Source organism: Cebus imitator, unplaced genomic scaffold (genome assembly GCF_001604975.1).
Source record: "Cebus imitator isolate Cc_AM_T3 unplaced genomic scaffold, Cebus_imitator-1.0 Scaffold281, whole genome shotgun sequence".
Taxonomy (NCBI): Eukaryota; Metazoa; Chordata; class Mammalia; order Primates; family Cebidae; genus Cebus; species Cebus imitator.
This window is the reverse complement of record NW_016107596.1, coordinates 3,425,459-3,448,231: the sequence shown is the minus strand read 5'-3', so window position 1 is coordinate 3,448,231 and position 22,773 is coordinate 3,425,459. Positions and strand designations below refer to the sequence as shown.

General features: G+C 41.7%; 2 protein-coding genes and 2 long non-coding RNA genes across 23 annotated transcripts in view; 2 read left to right on the top strand and 2 right to left on the bottom strand.

Moving 5' to 3' along the window:
* The window catches only part of LOC108284697, a 1,903-nt gene extending 857 nt beyond the window's left edge, over positions 1–1,046 (bottom strand). Inside the window, exon 1 of the long non-coding RNA XR_001817310.2 lies at positions 123–1,046. This is a non-coding gene — a long non-coding RNA (uncharacterized LOC108284697). The remainder of the gene's footprint in view (positions 1–122) is intronic.
* Positions 1–4,371, top strand: part of THUMPD3 (THUMP domain containing 3) — a 24,326-nt gene extending 19,955 nt beyond the window's left edge. For all 4 annotated transcript variants that reach the window (XM_017501590.2, XM_037728887.1, XM_037728888.1 and 1 more), the window contains exons 8-10: positions 2,378–2,488; positions 3,718–3,841; positions 4,028–4,371. In XM_017501590.2, the coding sequence (XP_017357079.1) occupies positions 2,378–2,488; positions 3,718–3,841; positions 4,028–4,180 (388 nt within the window). In that variant the 3' untranslated portion in view covers positions 4,181–4,371. The remainder of the gene's footprint in view (positions 1–2,377; positions 2,489–3,717; positions 3,842–4,027) is intronic.
* Positions 4,372–7,479: 3,108 nt separating this feature from the next.
* On the bottom strand, positions 7,480–16,809 carry LOC119467350. 2 transcript variants are annotated; one of them, XR_005195892.1, is made up of 2 exons: positions 16,631–16,809; positions 7,480–9,504 (listed from the first exon to the last, which is right to left on the bottom strand). It is a non-coding gene; the product is annotated as an uncharacterized LOC119467350 (long non-coding RNA). The 2 variants fall into 2 exon arrangements; XR_005195893.1 differs by lacking the exon at positions 16,631–16,809 and adding an exon at positions 16,211–16,619.
* Positions 16,810–16,826: 17 nt separating this feature from the next.
* The window catches only part of SETD5 (SET domain containing 5), an 80,195-nt gene continuing 74,248 nt past the window's right edge, over positions 16,827–22,773 (top strand). For 15 of the 16 annotated variants that reach the window (XM_017501579.2, XM_017501574.2, XM_037728874.1 and 12 more), the window contains exon 1: positions 16,827–17,164. The gene's annotated coding sequence lies outside the window, so the exon portion shown is untranslated. The remainder of the gene's footprint in view (positions 17,165–22,773) is intronic. The other variant, XM_017501575.2, reaches the window with a different exon arrangement.

The following is a 22,773-nucleotide window of genomic DNA, read 5'->3' as shown; positions in this document are numbered from 1 at the left end:
TAGAGACGGGGTTTCACCATGTTGACCAGGATGGTCTCCATCTATTGACCTCGTGATCCACCCGCCTCAGCCTCCCAAAGTGCTGGGATTACAGGCTTGAGCCACCACGCCCGGCCTAGGACAGTGCTTTTCAAACATTAGTGTACATGTGAATCACCCAGGGGTACTGTTAACACAGATCTGATTCAGTAGTTTGGGATGGGACCCAAGAGTCTGCATCTTCCAGGGAACTCCTTTGAATTTTCTTAAATATATTTTATTGTGATGAATTAATTTTGAATGGTTGTTTCATGGAGTTTCTTTGAGCCTAGTATATGGCCAGTCTTTTTAAATTCAAACTGATGAACATTTAAACAAACTTTCTTTTCTAGCTTCTGAATATTTTATCTTGTTTCTACCTACACTTTTTGTCTATTCAACCTATACATTTCTATCCATTTTACTTTGGTTTTTAATATTTTTTGCCTTATGCTTTGTTTTGTGCAGTTATTGATATGCGGTTATAATACATATTTTATATATACCTTTAAAAATTATGTATTGATTGCCTTTATTGCATTTTTTTCTTAAATTCATTAAATGTCAATTAAATCCTTAATTTCTGCAGATAACCTTTGACTTACCTTCAGTTCCTAACTTGTGCATTATTCTGTTTTCTTAAACCAGTTGCTTTGCCTTAATGGGGAGGATTTAAATCCTTTGTATTTATTATTATTCATTCTGTCTTCTGTAATCTATATTTACCTTAACTGTTTTCTTAGTCTTGTTTTATATAGCATGGTCCATATATTTCCTTTTTTCATCTTAAAACAATGACTTATATATTTACCAATTTTACATATCTGTTTTTCTTTTAAGGTCTCCTGTTATTACTAGTTTTACAAACTTTATTCTTCACATAAGTCACCCCATAATGTAATTTACTGCTTTGGAGTTTTTTTGTTTTTTTGTTTTTTTTGGGACGGAGTTTTGCTCGTTACCCAGGCTGGAGTGCAATGGCGCAATCTCGGCTCACCGCAACCTCCGCGTCCTGGGTTCAGGCAATTCTCCTGCCTCAGCCTCCTGAGTAGCTGGGATTACAGGCACGCGCCACCATGCCCAGCTAATTTTTTGTACTTTTAGTAGAGACGGGGTTTCACCATGTTGACCAGGATGGTCTCGATCTCTTGACCTCGTGATCCACCCGCCTCGGCCTCCCAAAGTGCTGGGATTACAGGGTTGAGCCACCGCTCCCGGCCTTGTTTTTTTTTTTAAGACAAGAGTTTCACTCTGTCACTAGGCTGGAGTGCAGTGGAGTCATCATGGCTCACTGCAACCTCTGCCTCTTAGGTTCAAGCTCTTCTCCTGCCTCAGACTCCCAAGTAGCTGGGACTACAGGCAGGCTCCACCATGCATGGCTAATATTTTTATTTTTAGTAGAGATGTGGTTTCCCCATGTTGGTCAGGCTGGTCTTGAACTCCTAACCTCATGATCTGCCTGCCTGGCCTCCCAAAGTGCTGGGATTACAGGCATGAGCCACTGCGCCCGGTCTTCGACATCGTTTTTAAAGTTGCCTTTTGCAGTTCTCTTTGCATTACAATCATATTTTCAGTTCTTTTTTCTTTTTTGAGATGGGGTCTTGCTCTGTCACCCAGGCTGGAGTACAGCGGCACAATCCTAGCTCACTGCAGCTGTCAACTCCTGGGCCCAAGTGATCCTCCCACCTTAAGCCTCCTGAGTAGCTGCGATTATAGGCGTGTGTCACCATGCCTTGCTAACTTTTTTAAAAGTTTTTTAGAGATGAAGTCTCACTATGTTGTTCAGCTGGTCTCAAATTCCTGGACTCCAGTGATCATCCCACTTCAGACACTGAAAGTGCTGAGATTATAGGCACAAGCCACCGTGCCCAGCCTGACCTATTTTTTTTTTTATCTTCATGCCACTTCTTTTTTTTTTTTTGGGATGGAGTTTCGCTCTTGTTACCCAGGCTGGAGTGCAATGGCACGATCTCGGCTCACCGCAACCTCCGCCTCCCGGGTTCAGGCAATTCTCCTGCCCCAGCCTCCTGAGTCGCTGGGATTACAGACACGCGTCACCATGCCCAGCTAATTTTTTGTATTTTTAGTAGAGACGGGGTTTCACCATGTTGACCAGGATGGTCTCGATCTTTTGACCTCGTGATCCACCCGCCTCAGCCTCCCAAAGTGCTGGGATTACAGGCTTGAGCCACCGCGCCCGGCTCATGCCACTTCTTAAATTTGGAATAGGTTGATATTATCATTGATAGTCTTAGCATTTTATATTTTGCTGTAGCAATCTCTTTTCAGAAAAAAAAAAATTGTTTTAACAATTTTATGCTTAACAATATGTTGAAGTACCTTTCCTTTGTCCCCATAGTAAACCATCCTGGGGCTTACCCATAGATGCTGTTCAATGGGATATCTGCAACCTGCCATTGAGAACTGGCTCTGTGGATATTATTGTAACAGATTTGCCATTTGGAAAAAGGTGAGAACTGGTTGGGTTTTTTTTAATGAGTTTTACTTTCACTCGTTATACTAGTATCTGCTTGTCTTCTAAACATGTCATTATTTTCCTTGTTCTTATTCTAAGTCAGGAAAAAAAAATTTTAATTTTAGCAGACTTAGCAGAGCTATTTTTCACTTAACATTATGATGGATTCACCCATTATATTTCTTCTTGAGAACTCTCAGGAACGTATTAACTACATTTTGAAACCTGACCATCATAGGAGGTTCTTTTTGTTTTTTGAGACAGAGTCTTGCTCTATCGCCAGGCGCCAGGCTGGAGTGCAGTGGCGTGATCTTGGCTGACTGCAACCTCCGCCTCCCGGTTGAAGCAATTCTCCTGCCTCAGCCTCTCGAGTAGCTGGGACTACAGACGTGCGCCACCATGCCCAGCTAATTTTTATATTTTTAGTAGAGACAGGGTTTCACTATGTTGGCCAGGATGGTCTCGATCTCTTGACCTCTTGTTCTGCCCGCCTCGGCCTCCTAAAGTGCTGGGATTACAGGCGTGAGCCACCATGCCCGGCCTAGGGGGTTCATTTTTAAATTTCCTGTAATTCACTTTCTAGCCCATTCTTGAATGATGTATTTTACACAAAAAGGTAGTGGAAGACTTGATTCTGTTTCTCAACATAAATTTTTTTTTTTTTTTTGAGACAGAGTCTCACTCTGTTACCCAGGCTAGAGTGCAGTGGCATGATCTTGGCTCACTATAACCTCCACTTCCCGGGTTCAAGTGATTCTCCTACCTCGGTCTCTTGAGTAACTGGGTTTATAGGCATGTGCCATCACGCCCGGCTAATTTTTGTATTTTTTGTAGAGATGGGTTTCACCATGTTGGCCAAGTTAGTCTTGAATTCCTGACCTCAGGTGATCCACCCTCCCAAACTGCTGGGATTACAGACATGAGCCACCACACCGGGCCTAAATGATTTCTGATCACTTGTTTGGTGTATGGTTTGACTGCTTATTTTACTCACTAAGAGGACAAGTTATATAACTGACATAGTTGTCCAAAAAAAATTTTGAGTCAGCATTCTAAGCAGTTTACTAACTCAGCTTATTTCATTGACATGTAATGGCAAAGGTCTGGTTTCTAAAAATACAGCTATTTTTCAAGCCTCAGGATGCATGAAACTGTTTTGTTTAATATGGTCCTCGATTTTGTATCTTTTGCAAGTGTTTGACTCATTAGATCTTCTATTATAGGGTAGGATCCAAGAAGAGAAACTGGAACCTTTATCCGGCTTGCCTACGGGAGATGAGCCGTGTCTGCACACCTACCACAGGCCGAGCTGTACTGCTTACTCAAGACACAAAGTGCTTTACCAAGGTGCTATGCAGTTAGCTCAAAATCTCAGCCTGTGGCAAGTTTCGGATCTTTCTGAGATTTGTGGATGTTGGTTTGGATAGGATTTGTTTTCTCTTCCCCTGAGGTTTCTTACCTGGCAGCTAAGAATCCTGGTTGGTGTAAAAGTAGATTGTCAACCCAATTTTTATGCTTTTTGTGTGTACACAGGCATTATCTGGAATGCGACATGTATGGCGAAAGGTGGATACAGTCTGGGTGAACGTTGGTGGTCTTCGTGCTGCAGTTTATGTTCTGTTACGTACACCTGAAGCTTTTGTTCATCCTTCAGAACAAGATGGAGAAAGAGGAACTCTTTGGTAATGCAAAGAATGAAGATGACTAATAGTACTTGTACTTCCCACCACTGGAAATGTTAGCATAAAGAACTCGGAGAGAAAAATAGTATTAACAAAAGTGCAGTCTGCACTCTTTAAACCTGTTCAAGGCTCTTCGTCCTGGTTAGCGAAAGGTGTGAATGTAATGTGATGGAATTGAAAAGTTTTACGTGGCCAAGCACAGTGACTCACTCCTGTAATCCCAGCACTTTGGGGGACCGAGGTAGGCACATCACCTGAGGTTGAGTTTGAAACCAGCCTGGACAACATCGAGAAACCCCATCTCTACTAAAAATACAAAAATTAACCAGATGTGGTTGGCAGGCGCCTGTAATCCCAGCTACTCAGGAGACTGCAGCTGGAGAATCGCTGGAACCCAGGAGGCAGAAGTTGCAGTGAGCCGAGTTCACTCTGACAAGAGCGAAACTCTGTCTCAAAAGTTTTATAAGAAGGCACAGCTTCTCCTTGAAGCTCTTTTGATATGATAGCTTAATTTTGCTTAAAATACTTTAAAGATGCTTAGTGAAAAGCCCACAAAAGTGCTCTGAGATTGGGGTTTAGAACATTTTATTTTCAGGCTTTATAGCCTATTTTCCATTGTCAAGTGCAAAACTACCCTGACCCAAAGGAAAGGCAAAGAATCTAATTACATCTTAGGGCACATTTCACTGCCTTTGCAGCTTTGCTAATCCAGTTGCTCAAGTTCTTTACCTCAAACTCAAGAAATGAAGCATTATTATATTTTGCGAATGGTGTTCAGCCTCTAGGACGAAATCTCATAAGACCTATAGGAAAGTTTACCATCTGCCTTAAAGTATCCATCTATTATTCAGATTAATACATAGAACTAAAATAGAGGTCTAGGAATTATCAAAGGGACTGCAAGATATTGTTAGTATAGAACATTTCTACTTGTAAATAACACTTATATTGATAGATGGGGTATGGGACCAACAAATCAAATTAAAAATTTTTTTTTCAGTATACTAAGGTGTTTGTTGCTTTTCAAAACCAAACACAAGCCTCTCAAAGTGTTTGTTGGCTAGTTTATTAAACAGCCAAGAGAAAAAAAACTTATCTTTGAAAAAACTTTTAATTTGGGAGTTATGTGAGTTTGTTATTTTCTCCTGGATCACTATTCACATTTAATTGCTTTTCCATTTGCAACAAGCCCTGCTTGAGAGTTTTGTGGAAAATGGTGCTTCCCTGGAACAAAGAGTAGTTGAGGTTTTATGTGGAACTCATCATAGTATTTAGTTGATTTTGGAGCATCTGGCTGCATTCAGCGTAGATTTTCAGTATCCTATTAAGTCTTTTAATAGTTCTACTCGTAATACTTTTTGATAATATCCATTGTGAATAAAAGGACACAATACTTTCTTCCTTTGAAAGCAGAATTCACCTTAGCAGCACAGCCAGCAATCCTCATCCGGTTTCTCCGATCTACCCACTTCATAATGAATTGGAAATAAGATGTTTATGAAGGTTTTATATCCTAGACTGGCCTTTTCAGCAGCATCAGAATTCACAGCTGCTTTATTTATGGGCCAAACACAAAACTTTTCACCTAATGAAAGAAACCATTTAAACCTCAAATTAAGTAAGTAACCCACAGAATCAGGAAGTTCAAGGACCATGTCTGTTTTCACCACGTTGTCCTTTTTTTTTTTTTTTTTTTTTTTTTCCCCTAAATGCCTGGTACCATATCTGCCAGAGTGGGCACGTTGAACAAATATTTTGACTTATTAGCTTAGTTTTTAAGGAAATAATTTTTTGCTTGACTCATCATAACTTTAACCCTTTTAAATACTACAATAAAAGTTTTACAAGACTGATACAAGTATGTAGGGGGCAATAGTTTGCCATCTTCTTCCTAGTATAGTGTTTTGCAGTCTGGCAACTGGAATAGGTAATGGGCTGCGGGCAGGATTCAGAAGGCCTGGGGTTAACATGTGACACTGCTGCCTATTCATTGTGTGACCTTGGTTTTAACCTTCAAACTGTGTCTCCTGGACTAAAGGAATGTGAAAAGATGGGGAAAGGAATCTGTAATCTGAACATGGAATGAAAAATATATTCAAGGGGGAAAAATGTAAACATTGAGAAATATTTTACAAATCTAATTGGGGAAGATAGTTACCTCCCAATACTGGATTGTACCAGAGTGCTTATAAGGGGAACATTTGTTTACCCTTATTTCTTTAAAAAATGGGAGTTTAGGAAATTCTGCTGTAACTGTAGGCCCAATGTCAGATAGGACTTAGGTTAAGTTGAAGACTGAAAAAGGAAAGATTTGGAAATATCTTTGGACCCTCAAGTACGTTAAAGCCTGTAAGTCCTTCATATTCATTAATAAGATAGGCATAGAAAAAAGATAGCAAAAAGTATCACCTTGCTTATGAAGGGCTTCCCTATCTCCCCTTAATTCTTTTTGTCCTAGGCGAACATGTTAATGATTTACAATGGTGAAGTTGAGGAAATCTGCTTCCTGTCCTAGCATGCCCATTATCCCAGCCATTCAGGCTTACTACCAAGAGCCACTTTAACTCCATGGGGTAATTCAACAGGTACTTATTTATATGTGTGTTGTGCTAGAGTAGTCATTTCTTAAACTTTGTGGCCTCAGAGAATTCTTCACATTCTAAAAAACTCAGGGCCCCAGATCACTTTTTTACCATGTTAGAAACTTTAAATATTAGTTACAAATGCATTAATATTTTAGTGTTGTATTTTTGAAAAAATAATTAGGTGGGCCTGGCACGGTGGCTCACACCTGTAATCCTGGCACTTTGGGAGGCTGAGGTAGACAGATCACCTGAGGTCAGGAGTTGAAGACCACCCTGGCCAACATGGTGAAACCCTGTCTCTATTAAAAATACAAAAATCAGCCAAGCATGCCGGTGTGTCCCTGTAGTCCCAGCTACACGAGAGGCTGAACCCACGAGGCAGAGGTTGCAGTGAGCCTAGATCACACCACTGCACTCCAGCCTGGGTGACAGAGCAAGACTTTGCCTCAAAAAAATACATATCACATTCAATATCACTATCTCATTAAGTATTGGGAAGCTGTCAAGTTCCTGATAATTGGCACAAGTTTTCCCAAAATTCTGATTTTTGACTCAGAGTTTGGATTTTATTATTGAAAACAATTGCTGCCAGTTGTTAGACTCCAAGGAAATAGCAGATAATTCAGCTTCCATAACAATTTAAAAAGTTAGCTACTCAAAGGTCTAAATTTAACAAAATGTCACTGCTTTCACAAGGATGTTTCATGAGTGCAACTTCTTTTTTTCTTTTGTGGGGGTCCACACCACAAATGCATGGCAGTGAAGGGTATCTTATACTTTGGTGCCACCTCAGTTTCTGCCAAGGTGCCTGAAGTTTTACCTACTGTTGCCTTATCACCATTCTTACAAATGTCAACATATAGTTTAGGATACACCATAAGATTTTAAAAAGTTATTCCACACTCACGTTATTTCAAGACGTGTTTCTTGCCAAGCTTTCACATAAGAGTATCTTTAGTTGATGCTGATGCCTGGCAAATACAAGCCAAATAACAAGTCCAGCCACGTTCACACACACATCCATTTATAAAGTATAGACACAGTCAGTCCATAGCCTCAGGTTCTCCATCTGCAGATTGAACCAAATGTGCTTGAAAATATTTGAGAAAAAAATATAACAATACAAATATAAATACGCAATGCAACTATTTACACAGCATTTACACTGTATGAAGTATAAAAAATCTGGAAATGATTTAAAGTATATGGGAAGATGTGTTAAGTTGTATGCAAACACAGTGCCATTTTATGTAAGGGTTTTGGTGTTCTTGGCAAATAGCCGGCATGGGACAAATGTATACTTCTATAGATATTAACTCAATCCATGTCTGCACACACATCTTTAATGACAAATTGCTGTATCACTCAACAGTAGCACTACTGTGATCTTTTACTTACACTTTATCTAGCAGAGACAGCCATGTGAGACTTAAAGTTTTTCAGCTATTGTGTATGTTTCTATAGTATTACAAAGTAACTTATCCTTTAAGTTACTTAGGTAACTTGTTCGAACATTTCTAGCTTCAAACATGGTTTTTCTTTTCAGTAGCAGCATACCTGTATTAAAAAATACTCAGTACCACCTAAAATGCAATTTAAAAAAAAAAAGGTAAACTATTTGAAGAAGAAGAAAAAAAATAGTACCTTACCAAAAAAAAGCCATCTTTAGGATTGGTTTCAAAATGATGCCACAACACAGGTGGCACCAACACTATTTAAAAATCATTCCATTCCTATCTCTAAAAAAATTTTTGCCTGGGTACAGTGGCTCACACCTGTTAACCCAACATTTTGGGAGGTCCAAAGCAAGAAGACCACTCACGGGTAGGACTTGAAGACTAGCCTGAACCAGATGGCAAGACCCTGTCTAAAAAATTGTTTTTTAAAAATTTTTTAAAAGCCCAGGCTTGGTGGTGCATGCCTATAGTTCCAGCTACTCAGGAGGCTGAGACAGGAGGATCGCTTGAGCCCAAGAGTTTCAGGATGTAGTTCACTATCATGGCACCTGTGAATAGCCACTGCACTACAGCCTGGACAACATAGCAAAACCTCAATCTCCAGAAAGACAAAAGAACAAAATTATTCTACTGCAGATATGGTAAGGTAAATATCTCCAAAGCAGAAAGATAGGTTTCATATTTCTATTAGTTTTTTGTTAGTCTTTCCAAATTGATCTTTTCTAGTATTTAGTATACAGATGGTATAGCCGAGAAGTAGATAAGAGGTAGTCTTTTTAAGCCAATGATCCATTCTTAAATAAGAAAAATAGATTTATTTTAGAATAAAGTTATTACATTCTAAAGTAAAATTTTTAATTTTGGGTATTTTGGGAAAATATTTAAACTACTGCAAACAACACAACAAAATGTACTTCTTATGTTCATGCTTAGGCACGAAGAATATAGTATTTTAAAATAACAATTGCACAATATTGAGGTTGCAAGAATTACTGAAGGCATAATCTAGTGAGTTATTTCTAAAAATGAGAAACGGGGAAAAAACTAATTTCTAAAAAGTATGCATACCTAAACCTACCTAAGCACACCTTAGAAAATTCAAGTATAGCACCATTCATTAACATCAATGAGGATGTCATCACACATCATGTAGCCTCTGAACACTGAGAGAATGAGTGAAAAAGGGAAGCATCTTGCTATCATGAAAATAGTTTTGACCTCGAAGACCTCTCTGAGCTTAGGCAACGGATAAAGCCATAAGCATTGTCCTGCTGTCAAGGAGCAACCTAAAGTAGGGAAAAAAAATTACAATTATTATTTACAATTGTGAGAAGAGCTTTTGACAACATTCAAATGGAAGATACAGTATAGTAGGAGTGAGAGTATCAAGGATGGCTTCCTTGTGAAGTTATGTTTTGAGACCATTCTCTCTACTCAGTAACTGACATTTGGTTCCTAAATCCTTTAACTTCCTTCCATTGTTACTGTTAAGCCAAATTTCATTATCTCATGTCTACACTACTGTAAGAGTACCAACCACCTAAGTGGTCTCTCTGCTTTTAAATCTCTCCATCCCTACAACCCACCCGATATCCTACAGCCAGATTAAACTCCCTAAAAGAATGTTTCCATCAGATAAAGGTATACAAGCTAGTTAGGAATACAAATCACCACTCACACCTGAGTTTGAATCCCTAGCCCTCAATTTACTGGTGTTATCTATGGGAAAATTGCTCAAACTCTGAGCTTTAGTTTCCTACTCTGTAAAATGGGGTTTAATATACGAGGAACATACTAAATATACAGGTACCTCAGAAACACTGCAGGCTCAATCCCAGAGCACAAAATAAAGCAAGTCTCATGAATTTGTTGGTTTCCCAATGCATCGTGTAAGTTATGGTTATACTATACCATAGTTTTAAAAGTAAACAATAGTATTATGTGTAATTAATAAATACTTCACTGCTAAAAAATGCTAACAATCTTTTTGTTGCTGGAGGGTCCTGCATCAATGTTAATGATGGCTACTGACTCATTAGGGTGGTGCTTGTTGAAGATTGGGATGGTTGTGGCAATTTCTTAAGACAATGAAGTTTGCTACACTGACTTCCTTTCACAAGACTTCATCTGTTTGATAGCATGATAGCATTTTACCCACAGAAAAACTTTTTTTTTTTCTGTTTGAGACAAGGTCTCTGTCCCTCAGGCTGGAGTGCAGTGGCGCCATCTTGGCTCACTGCAACCTATGCCTCGGGTTCAAGAGATTCTCCTGCCTCAGCCTCCCAAGTAGGTAGGACTACAGGAGTGCACTATCACACCTGGCTAATTTTGGTAAAGACGGGGTTTCACCACGTTGGCCAGGCTGGTCTTGAACTCCTGACCTCAAGTGATCCATTCACCTGCCTCAGTCTCCCAAAGTGCTAGGATTACAGGTGTGAACAACCACACCCAGCCAGTAGAACTTACTTAAAAATTGTCAACTCTCTCACACCCTGGCATTGCTTTATCAACTAGGTTTCTGTTATATCCGAAATCGTTTGTTGTCATTTTAAAAATGTTCACAGCAACTTCACCAGTAGATTCCATATCAGGAAACCACTTTCTTTGCTCATCCCTAAAAAGCAACTCCTCATCCATTCAAACTTGATCATGAGATTGCAGCAACTCAGTCACTTCTTCAACCCTCTACTTCTAGTTCTCTTGCTACTTCCACCACACCTGCAGTTACAGCCGTCTTGTGCACAAAAGGCATTCAATAACTATTATTAGTTTATTTCTTCTACCCATGTTTCCATTAGCTTTTGCCTATAGTATTCACTAGAGTATGTTACCATTATTTGTTATAGTAGGCAATACTTCCGTCTGAAATTCAATTTTAAATCAAGGTCAGTAAAAAGAGAAAAGTCTGTAAAGACTGTTGACTGAGTTTACCAGAATCCATAAACTAGAGGTGAGATAAGTTAGGTGATGAAATAACCAATTCTGTAAACATGATTTGATACTATGTTAGTAGGAAAAGCCAATGTTACATAAGTTTGAAAAAAAAAAAAAAAAAAAACCAAACCAGAAAATGAAAGGTGACTGATGACTGAGCTCTAGGAAATAAGCTGGAAAGTAGGATTATTGAATGTAACCATGACTGAGATAAAAATCAGAGGCAGGAAGTCTTTCTTGTCACTAAGAAAGTACACTCCATAACAGAACAGAAAGAATTCATTAGGTTTAACCCTGGTCTAGATAAAACAAAACTAGTTGATTCAGTGCTCACTAACAATTCTCTAGTAATCCAATATATTATCTAATCTCAAGAACAGAGAGTCATGGACAAGGAAAAAAGTCTTCTTGAGAAGTATGCCCTCTAATATAAATTAGTATGCCACTAAGTTAGCAACCTGCAAAGTCCAATGCCACCGGACTTCTGGATTTGGGACCTAACAAGGTGCTCTACAACTAACTTAACAGTCAAACTAGTGTTGCAAAACAGAATTATATAATTACACCAAACCCCCATTCACAAAAAATAGATGGAAGTAACCTATCTAGTTTAACTTTTGCAAATCTAACACACACACACTAGCCCTCCAAAAACCTTCAACAGCTTTCTCATGCAAGTACAAGTGTGTAATATACCTAATAAATTTGTCTTATAAGTGTAGGAAGTAGTATGTAACTACTTGAAAAGGAGCTAGGTAGCTGATTAATTTAAACAAAAAGCTCAAGGAAGTAAAGCACAGGAAGAGGCTAATTGCAATGGTTAGTACAGGAAACCCAAAGAGGTGAATGATGGGATAGATGTATTCAGAGACCAGGAGGCATCAGTTTCCTCTATGAATAGAATATTAGGAGACTTGACATAGGTTAAATGTGACCCTGAAGTCTCTCCCAAAAAGGAGCCTTGTTGATATGTTTTCTGAGCTTAACTATTACTTGAGAATCAATTTCACATATAAACCAACAAAACCAACATTTTTTGAGCTCCCAGCTCCGTGCTTAGGCACTGAGGAGTGAAAAATCGCTTTCCTTAAGGACTGCAATTAAGTAGGAGAAACAAAAAATAAGGTGAACTTCTCTTGTTCGAAAATATATTTCAACATTCCTTGTTAAAACAAACAAAAAAAAACTGACCTGCAAGTTTCAAAGTATTACTATTCCTCTTTGCCTTTCAAAATGTTTCCCCATTCTGTTATTTTTTCGGGGGAGGAAAAAACAGTTCATTTGAGGAAAAAAAATTGAGGGACACATACTGTACAATTGAGAAGAATTTCTCTGAAATTTTAATCATTTTTGGCACGTAAATAGGATACTATAGCCCTGGGGTTCTATCTGAGTAAGCAAATGAACTTGAAAAGATACCAAATTATACTGCCTGCCCTATGGGGTTCCACCTTCCCCAGAAGAATTCAGCATCTTCGGTGGTCTGGGAATCTGCATTAAGTAAGGCAACTAACTGTCTCTGCACACAGGAGGTTTGAAGACCACTGACCCAAGGGTCTTATTTTCTAAAGAAAAACTTTAAATTAAAATGTATTTTTAAAAGGATATTCAATGGCCCAGGGCAGTGACTCACACCTGTAATCCCAGGACTTTGGGAGACTTAGGCAGGAAGATAACTTGAGCCCTGGAGTTCCAACCTGTGCAGCACAGGAAAACTCCATCTCTACAAAAAAACACACAAAAACTGGGCATGGAAGCATGTGCCTGTAGTCCCAGCTACTCAGGAGACTGAGGCAAGAGGATCACTTGAGCCCAAGAAGTCAAGGCTGCGTGAGTCATGATCATGCCATTGCACGCCAGACTGGGTGACAGGGTAAGACTCCATCTCAAAAATAAATAAATAAATAATTAAAATGTGTAAGATACTGTATTAGCACATAAAAAGCATTTGGTGTTAAAATCTTGGTATTTATAATTCCTCAGGATAAAACTTAGTTACTGTTTTCTACAACTGAAGACATGATGCATAGGGCTCCTCCAAAGGTATAGGACTGAAATTTAGAGCTGGGTTCATTTATATCAGAGAGAACTATTTCTAATTAAAGTTGTTATATTTAATTATGTAACTCCTGTAACAGTTTAATGGAATCTCACCTCCCTAAAATTCATTATTTTTTTTTTTTTTTTTTTTTTGAAATCCAAACTCATTAACACTTGGTTTCTCAACACATTGTTGTCCAAGGCAGGCACATCTTTAAAATGGTTGGATTTAGCTTTCAGCTAAATACATAAAAAGTAAAATAAAATAAGCAGTTAGATAAAATTTAAAGGGCCAAAGAGCTTCAGGTTTTATTTCCTTACTGCTCAGTACAAAGAGAAAGCAATCAATGTCCATGTATCCTGTAATCCACAGAACAAGTCTGTGGCTACAGCAACACTGTCCATAGTTGCAATTTAAATTAGATAAAAAATAAAAATTCAGTTCTTTATTCCTACCAGCCACTTTTCCAATGCTCAAGATGAATAAAATGTCAAACCATAAAGACATTTACATGTCGCTCACTCCATTTACTTAGGGTTGGCTAGACATTAGAGTATACCAGGAGCTCAGGAGTACAAGATACAAGAAACTGTCCCCTCATAAAGCTCAGAATAGTTAATTTAAATCAACAATGACAACAACCTGAGAAGTACTATGAGTCATGCAGTACAAACTGCTCAGAAGTCAGGAGAAAACTGCTTTTTTAATAGGGGAGTTTGGCTCATAGGACAACAGACCATGAAAGGCATGACCAAAGGAGAGAGGGGATGACACCTGAATCTGCAGGATTAGAAGCAGCAAGGGTAGCATTCCAGAAAGAACCACCCCACTGTCAATGCCTCTATGATTTGGGTAACTGCAGTGTATTCCATGTGACTTCAAGAGAGAGAGAATGTGTAATACGTGGAAAACGGTGAAAAATGGAAAAAGGTGTAAAATTGAGTTAAGTCTATCCAAGGACCTTGTGCATCACAATCACAAGGGCAGAATTCATCCTATAAACCAGGGGTGTCCAATCTTTTGGCTTCCCTGGGCCACACTGTAAGATAGTCTTGGGCCACACATAAAGGATGGCTGATGAGCCCCCTCAAAAAAAAAACAAAACACCCTCAAAAAAATCTCGTAACATTTTAAGTGTTTACGAATTTCTGTTGGGCCGCATTCAAAGCCGTCCTGGGTCCCATGCGGCCCGCGGCTTGGACAATTTGATGTAAACTTCAGGTTTTTCTTTTACAAGGAATGTTGAAATATACAAGCAAGTAAAGGAGTTTACTCCATTACAATACAAACCACTAATGGAGATTCAGCTGTCATTTTCATGCTCTATCTTCCTTCAAGACAATCTTCCTGACAAGATATAAGATGGATCAGAAGATAACACTAAACAGAGCCAGCAATTTGGAAGCTATCATACTGGCATCTGAGCTTAGTTACTAACTGATGAGACCAGAAATGAAGGGATGGCTCCAGAGGTATTTAGAGGAAGAGAAAGGGAGATGCTACCTAACCTCAGGTCCAATTCTCTGTAAAGCAGTAGTCAAGACCACCTGGACTGCGAAGAGGGTCGGGGTAGAATCCCAGCAAAGGAAAAAGGATAAAATTAAAACCAAGGTAAACATTCAAGAACGTGAACAAGGGAGGAATAAAAGCGCTGATGGGTAAGAGTCAAGCCCCAGCTCAAGCTTTAATTTGTGGTGGAAGCAATCTGTCTGGTTTCATGAATCACCAGGCTACCCAAGATCAAGAGAGAGAGAAAGCCAGCGATATGTCTGAATACTGGATAAGCAAGTACAACAAATGGAAAATGGGATCAACGTTATGAGTGAGAGTTCCTAAGATGCCTGGTAGGAATGCAGAGGGGAGAGCCTGGGGAGAGAGGTGGAGAGAGGGAAGCACTGGTTTCTGAAGCAAAGGCTAAAATTTTTCCGTTACGATTTAATCAGATGCTATACTTTGGTGGTGCAGCAAGGGTCGCAAATGGCGTAAAACTCAGGTGATTATGCCTTAATTTATCTCTATTTCTAGAAAAATGCTCCAAAAAACGATCTTAGTGATAACCTGCAGTCTCGTTGCATAAAATCAGCCCCAGGTGAATGCCTAGGCTCCATTTCCCTACCCCACCCTTATTACAACCACCCCCACACCAACTCAAGTCCGTGGGAAGATAATCCGACTCGCCCCTCAAATCTTAACACCTGCTCACTCCGTTGCAGGGCAACGCCCAGGTACCAAGCTAGCCCCTTCAAGCCTAGGCAAAAGAATCCCGCCCATAATCGAGAAGCGACTCGACATGGAGGCGATGACGAGATCAAGGGGGGCTGAGAGAGCGGAGGGAGGGATTCTTCCAGGCCCAGGGCGGTCCTTAGAAGACCGGAGGCAGCAGAGAACTCCCATAAAGGTATTGCGGCACTCCCCACCCCCTGCCCAGAAGGGTGCGGCCTTCTCTCCGCCTCCTCCACCGCAGCTCCCTCAGGATTGCAGCTCGCGCCGGTATTTGGAGAACATGCACCTCCCACCTACAAACTGGCCGGACCGACCCCCGCTCCTCCCCCACCCCCACGAGTGCCCGTAGCAAGTCGGGCTTGTCTCGCCCTTCAGGCAGCGGGGACCAGGGGCGGATCCGCGGCCGCCGCCGCCGCCATCCATAAGTCTCGGCCGGTAGCCCGCCCCCGCCTCCAGCGCGCGCTTCCTGCCACGTTGCGCAGGGGCGCGGGGCCAGACACTGCGGCGCTGGGCCTCGTGGAGGACCGTACCAATGCCCGCCTCCCCGCCACCCCCGCGCCCCGCGCAGTGGTTTCGCTCATGTGGGACTCGAGCCAGTAGCATGAGCCCGGTCCCCCAGCTTCGGCATCCAATCAGGTGTCGAAGGAGAAGCAGGCGGCGGGTAAACCGACTCCCCCGAAGGAAGGGGAGGGTGAGAGAGGACGCCCACGCCGGAGCCACTTTCACTGACCCTCCCCTCCCGCCGCGGGAAGCCGGCCGCGCCCGCACACCCGGCGTCTCCCCACCCCACCTACCTACCCGCCCCACCCAGGGGGCAACACGAGGGTCGCCAGGCGGCTGCGCACTCCCGACGCTGTTAACTGACAGGCGCTTTACTCCAACCAGCATACGCCATTTGTGTTTTCACACACGGCGGGAGGAGAAGCGGCCAATCAGCGACAAGAGGCAAGCCGGAAGCGCTCCTCCCTCTGCGAGAGCAATGGCTCCGTCCGGTTTTGAGCATGTTCCGCTCCCTTCTCCCTCCCCCTCCGGTTGCCGCAGGGCGGGCCTCCCTCCCACCCGCATCCAACCACCACTCTCTCCCAGCGTTTATGTTCCCAAACATCATGTTCCCGGGGGAAAGGCAACCCCCGCAAGCCACCAGTCGGTCACACCAGCCACCCATCCCCCCAGTCCACCGCACCTCCCCTCCCACCAGAGTTCCGCTCCCCTACCTAGCCGAGGCTCTCTGAGGAGCCGGAGCCCCAGAGCACAGCCTCTTCTCTAGGCGGCCCCGACGGCTTCCCCTGATTGGCGGCGAGCGGACCAATGGGTGAGAGGCGGTGGGCGGAGAGGCCAATGGCGCGGCGGGAGGGGGCGTGTCCCGGGTGCCCCTGGCGCCGGCGCTGGGAATCCCCGTGCGGTCAGTGGCGTTTCCGCTCGGGCAGCGGGCTGAGTGAGCTGCCGCCGCCGCCGCCGCTGCCGGGGGAGGGGCGGCCGCCGCCCGCCTGCGCTCAGAGACTCACGCAGCCCCAGTCCCGCCAGTCCGCCAACACAGTAGTGCCGGCCCTCCTCTTTCCCTGGCCCTCCCCCCTCCCCGCCTTTGGTTCGCTCCGCCTTTCTGCCCCCCACCCCCACCTCACGGGTACGGGCCATTCCCGGCCAGGAAACGCCGTGGCGCCGCGTTGGGCCTAACTCGAGTCCTGCCGCCTCCCGGGAGTGCCGTGCGCCGCAGCCCGGGCCCAGGCCCCGGCAGCGCCTGGGACAAGGTAAGGGTCCGAAAGAAAAGAGACCGACCCTCACGATCGGGCCCCAGGGGAGGGAAGGGTCACCACCTCCGTCTCCCCGCGCTTGCTCTCCTTGGGTCATGGGCCTGGCCCTCCCCAAGCTCTTAGCAGGAGGATGCTGCCCCTTCTCATCCCCTTCGCCACCTCGCACACACCGTTGCACCCCTTTTTCCTGGGGAGAGAGGCCCCTTCTAATCTAGGCGACCCTATTCCCTTTTTCATGTCTTTCCTGGGTCAGGACGCTTCCCCTCCCCCCACGCCTCTTCACCCCCTTTCTTGGGAACTGCCTACTCCACGTTTACCTTTCCCTTTAGGAGAGGCCCCTTGCTGCCCTCCGCTCGAAATACACAGGCATACTTTTTTTTCCTCTACCGGATCCCCCGACTCCCCACCCCCGTTCTCGCGGCCTTGTGACAGACAACTCTGATAGCTCTGGGGGCCGCGATCCTCCCCACCGTAATCTTCCTGGACGCCTTCCCTCTCGTGTTCTGGCTTCCCACCTCAGATGGCCGCTTCCCAAAGGCATTACCTTCGCCACCCCCACCTCGCGTTCTCTGGCTTCCCGTGGCGTGTGCCCCAGCGTGTCTGAGATAGCCTCATTGAATGTGTAGGGTTCGAGCCTGGAGTTGAGCCAGATTGTGTCGTTTTACTTGCCTTGGGCGTGGAGAGCGATCTTGTGAGAATATCTTCAAAGGCAGAAAATTTTACCCTTTATGAATTTTTTTTTCCTCTGCGTGTTAGTCGGGGATGTGAAGAGGAGGGTGGGAAAGAGCCCTGGTTCAAGTAGGTGAATCGCGTGAGAGGGAAAGTTTAACTGTTGGGAAAGCCCCTTCTATGCTAATTGATTCTGTAGAGCCCTTGCTTGTCTCACTTCTTGGGCGTCAGTGGTCTTTCTCTTGGATACGGATGCTGCAGCCAGCTTTGCTGGTCTGGGTAAGGGGTGCGTGTATGACCTGCATTTTCTGCTTTCTCATGTTACTTCTGCAATGTATTCACCAGTAACTCATTTCTTGCCCAGACCTTTGGGTTCCACTGGGCTTTGTCTATATTTAAGCCATTTCTCCAATTTTCTTCGTGCACATAGGTACTTGAACGAATTCCCAAGCTCTCTGCTAATTCCTTTCATCACTTGACTAAACAAGTTGTTTTTAGATGACATATTTGTGACCCAAGGTCATATTTACATTTCTTTGTTGGGCAGATGTTACATAGCTATACTTGTGATTGGGGAGGATCCAGCTGAGTGGAGTGTGCTTAGCTTTTCAGGAGAGTGTGTACTCCCTATTTGAAATTATTTTTTGGTTAATTTTATTTAGCGTTTTTAGGTCACAGAGAAAGTTCTAAGTGGTAATTTTAGATGTGTGGAATCTGAGGTAGGACTAAAGCAGAGAATACTCACATAATCAGAGGTTTCTGGCCTCCTTGGAGGACACAGGGCATTTTTTTTCTATTGGATTTCTTCCAGTTTTCTCAGGATCAGTAGTTCTCTTCTGTAGCCAAAAATTCGGGCCTGTTATGGGATTGGAGTCTTTAAGGTTCACTCATACTGTCATGTGTAGAAAAATGAATTATGCCCTTTGGTAGGACATGACACAAGGCTGTGTTTCTAGCTGCAAATTTAAATTCGACTGTAGAGTGCTTGGAAAATTGGCTTTCAAAAGACCGAAGCTTAATCTTCACTCCTAAACTGCTGGCTTAATTAAAATGGATATTTAGAATTCGGCAAATGTTGGTTTTTCTGATAAAAGGCCTTGGCTTAAAAGGGTGACCTTAGGATTGTTTCTTTCTAAAAGCATAATTCCAGCCCTTCTGGCTTGGAGCACTGGTCCAAAAAAAAAAAAAAAAGTGTGTGTAAGGAGTGGGGGTGGGGTAAAGAGAAGGTTGTTCCTTTGGGTTGGATCACAGGGGTGAGTATACAAGGCAGCAGCAGCTGCTGGCTCTGGAGCTCTGGTTGCTACGTGAGAAGCTTGAGTAGTGCTGGCTGCTGTCTCCAGGGAAGGACAGCAGTGCAGCGTCCATTAATGCTGCTGGCTGCAGGGAGCAGCACTTAGGCGATGGCTGCTTCAGGACTAAGAAACCTTGCTTTCCTGGGAATTTTCACTGATGAGCTGTTTGGTTTTTATTTGGTGGGGAGATGGGAATTAGCAATTCATAACCTACCCATTTATGGCTATTGGCATCTGGAAACTGGAGCATAAAGACTTTCTTTTTTTGTTTGTTTGGTTTTGGCAGACTTTTGTTTTTTATCTAGAGATTTTTGCTTGGATAGGACTGAAAGTTCCATTAGAGTTTTAATTTTTGAATCAGTTTGAAAACCAAAGTAATAATTTTAAGGACCCTTCTGATAACCACAATGGGAAGAAAGTAACAGGAATTTTTTTCCTGCAACTGACGTATCATGTTTTCCTCCATCTCTTTAATCATTGAATCAATTTTGATTTTTTTGTTATGTGCATCCTTCCTGTCGATTAGGCTATATTTATCTTATAGATGTTTTGCTAAACATTTTACGAAACTTGGACTCTTAAACTCTAAAAACAGCTGCCATTTTGTAGTGGTTTCTAAGTAAATATTTCTTCTTGTGTATTAGTAATAAACTCCAGATTAGATATTTTATTTGGAGTTTAACTTGTAAGATGGATTCATTATAGGCATGTTGGATATAGCCTTCTGACATCACAAAGTTGTGTTTTTGGCTGTGATCCATCTGAAAAGTAGGACAGACCAAAAGAAATATGCAGAAATCGAATAAGTCTACTTCAGGATACTGAGAAGATGGCCTCTGAGCCCCTTAGGTGATCTCCCCTCCCCCACAACTCCTGAACATTAAGATGATCTCTGATTAAGCAAAACAATCTAAGCATGGAAATATTTGAAGGAGAACCACCACCAATTATATGCAATATTATACATGCCTGTGTGCTGTTTTTCTCCCCCAAGACACTTGTATCTTATCTTATACTTTTTTCCTCTCAGAATTTTGATTTGTTCATTTTCGTGTAAACGTACTTAAATCCCACAAACATCTATAATTTGTAGTATGACTCTGGCATTTGTGGCAGAGAACCAGAAAGAATGGAAATGAGTTTTGTCATTAACAAATGTGGCTCACATTGTTTTCCCAGTAATAAAAACAGACCAATGAAACAGAACCTTTAATGGATACCATTTTCGGTTGTTCCAGTTCTTTTTACTATCACATAGATAAGATGCAGTATCAGATAAATACGACTTCATGTGTACTGGCTGTTTGATATATTTAGGGTTTAAGATAGTTTGTAGTTTTTTACTATGTGGCTTACGTTACCATATAAAATAGTTGCTTTTTCACTCGAATTTCCGTTGTTTGGAACCTTTTGTGGTCTTGAGAAAATCATTTTCTGAAGGATCATACAGGCCCTTTTTTCATAAAAGGATTTACTTAAGTAATACTCTTGAAAACTTTTTTATATTTTTTGATACTTTTTTGTGTTCAAGAACTTTCTGAAATTATTCTGGCTTTTCTGGGGGGAATGACTATTTCATTTTTACCTTTGAATGGGGCATAATAAAGTGCAAAGTACAGATTTGCAGATAATCACTTTTGCTTTATCCTCTTCATATTGAAATGACTTGTGAAACATTAGGCCATAGTTGGCAGCAGTCAATGACTATTGGGTACATTTTAACAGAGAGGAACTGGATCATGTTAAAATAAAAATTTTTAAATATTTTTTGTATAAACTCTTGTGATTCATCACTTTAATTTGAAATTAGAAGGCCTAGAAGTAAATTTTATTTATAAAAATTGTATTTCAGGTGTTGAAAACTGAAACTTCTTGGCCAATATAAAACTGCAAAATGTATAATGTGTATTTGATAATATGACTGGTAGTCATTTGTAATTAAAAATGTCCTTTCAAAGGCACGCTTTAGAAAACAAGTATAATGCACCTATGATGGGCAGAGGAGTTGATACTATTCCTTACTGCCAAAAATTCCAAAATATGTAGTAAAATGATTGATTTCTCTTGTGGTTGGAATTCTGAGAACTTTGTGAAAGGTGGAGAGACTATAGTTTCCTTCACTTATCTATGTACGTTTTGTTAAGTCAGTCTTATGAAACTGTCCTATTATATCTTTAATTATGAATTGGGTAAAAGATACCCAATAACTTTAAGGGGAGATTCTGTTAGAAAGCATTATGTTGGAGAATTCCCTTACCCTGGAACAAAATGTCTTCAAAGTCTTTAACATTTAGTGAAGGGAACTATGGGATATAATAAAGAAACAATGAAGGTAAGCTCAGTCTGCTTTTTATGTGCCCTCACTGAGCAAGGAATTTGTAATCCCATCGTGCCTCAGTTGGTTATTCCATGATATTGATTTTGTTTGCTGAATACCTGAGGGAATACCTTACTTAATGTAAGGTCACATTAAGTATGTTTGATATGAAGACGGGAATTTTCTGCTTATTGGAATAATGTCTTAGTATTTTTAAAACACTAAATTTTTACAACAGGTCAGTTTTGCCTGATGCTTAGATCTGTTGCTTTGGTTGGGCTGCTGCTTTCTCTTCTGGATTCCTTGTGATATAAGGATTCCCAGAGCTTTCATGGCAATTTGAAGTAATATGAAGCATTGCCTTAGCCACGTTAGTTATGTGTACACACTCTGGCCTATGTTATGAATCACAAAAATCGGTAGCTATAGGAATGTATGCAGAATAGGTTTCTGTCTAGGGAATCAAGTTTTTGATTTGTAATACCTAACGGAGGGAAAAATGCCGAATTTATTGCTGCTCTGTTTGAGAAATAGATGGAAGCATGGGAGGAGCCAGAGACCTCTGCAGCAGGATTTGGTCTGAGTAGAAAAGGAAGATTTTTGTTTCAAATTGCCAGCTGCTTATGTCAGACTGACTCCCTTATTATGCCTCCAGTAGGCCTGTCAATATGGCCAAACAGCTAGATAAGTGCGGGGCAGGACAAAGGGCTCTTTGCACAGCAGGGAGGCAATGTTGGTGGGGGAGGGGCAGGAGGTAGGAAAGGCAGGAGGAGGAGGTTCTTTTCCCTGGGAGATTATTCAGTTTGGCATACAATTAAAGAAATCATTTTTAGTTCCCACTCAAGCATTGAATTTTTGCCAACCACATACTGTTAACCCCAAATTTGATACATTTCAGAATATCTTGTAGGGACCCATTCTCGCCAAGGGGGAAAAAAAAAAAACCCTAAAGCTCTGTATAGATTAAAATAAAATAAATCCCATCCTCTGCGCCCTCCCAAGTACAAGTCACCTCCCGTACTGTTAACCCCAAATATGATACATTTCAGAATATCTTGTAGGGACCCATTCTCGCCAAGGGGGAAAAAAAATAACTAAAGCTCTGTATAGGTAAAAATAAAGTAAATCCCACCCTCTGCATCCTCCCAAGTACAAGTCACCTTTCAGTAAACCCGTTCTAGACCTGAATTCTCAGTAAGAAATGGAAAATAACATTTGTCTGAATAAAAACACATTGTAATACAATGTATTTATTTGGGTTGGGATTGAACCAGAACATGGAGAAGAATTTATTTCCCTTTATGCAATAGTTACATGTTGTTGTCAAC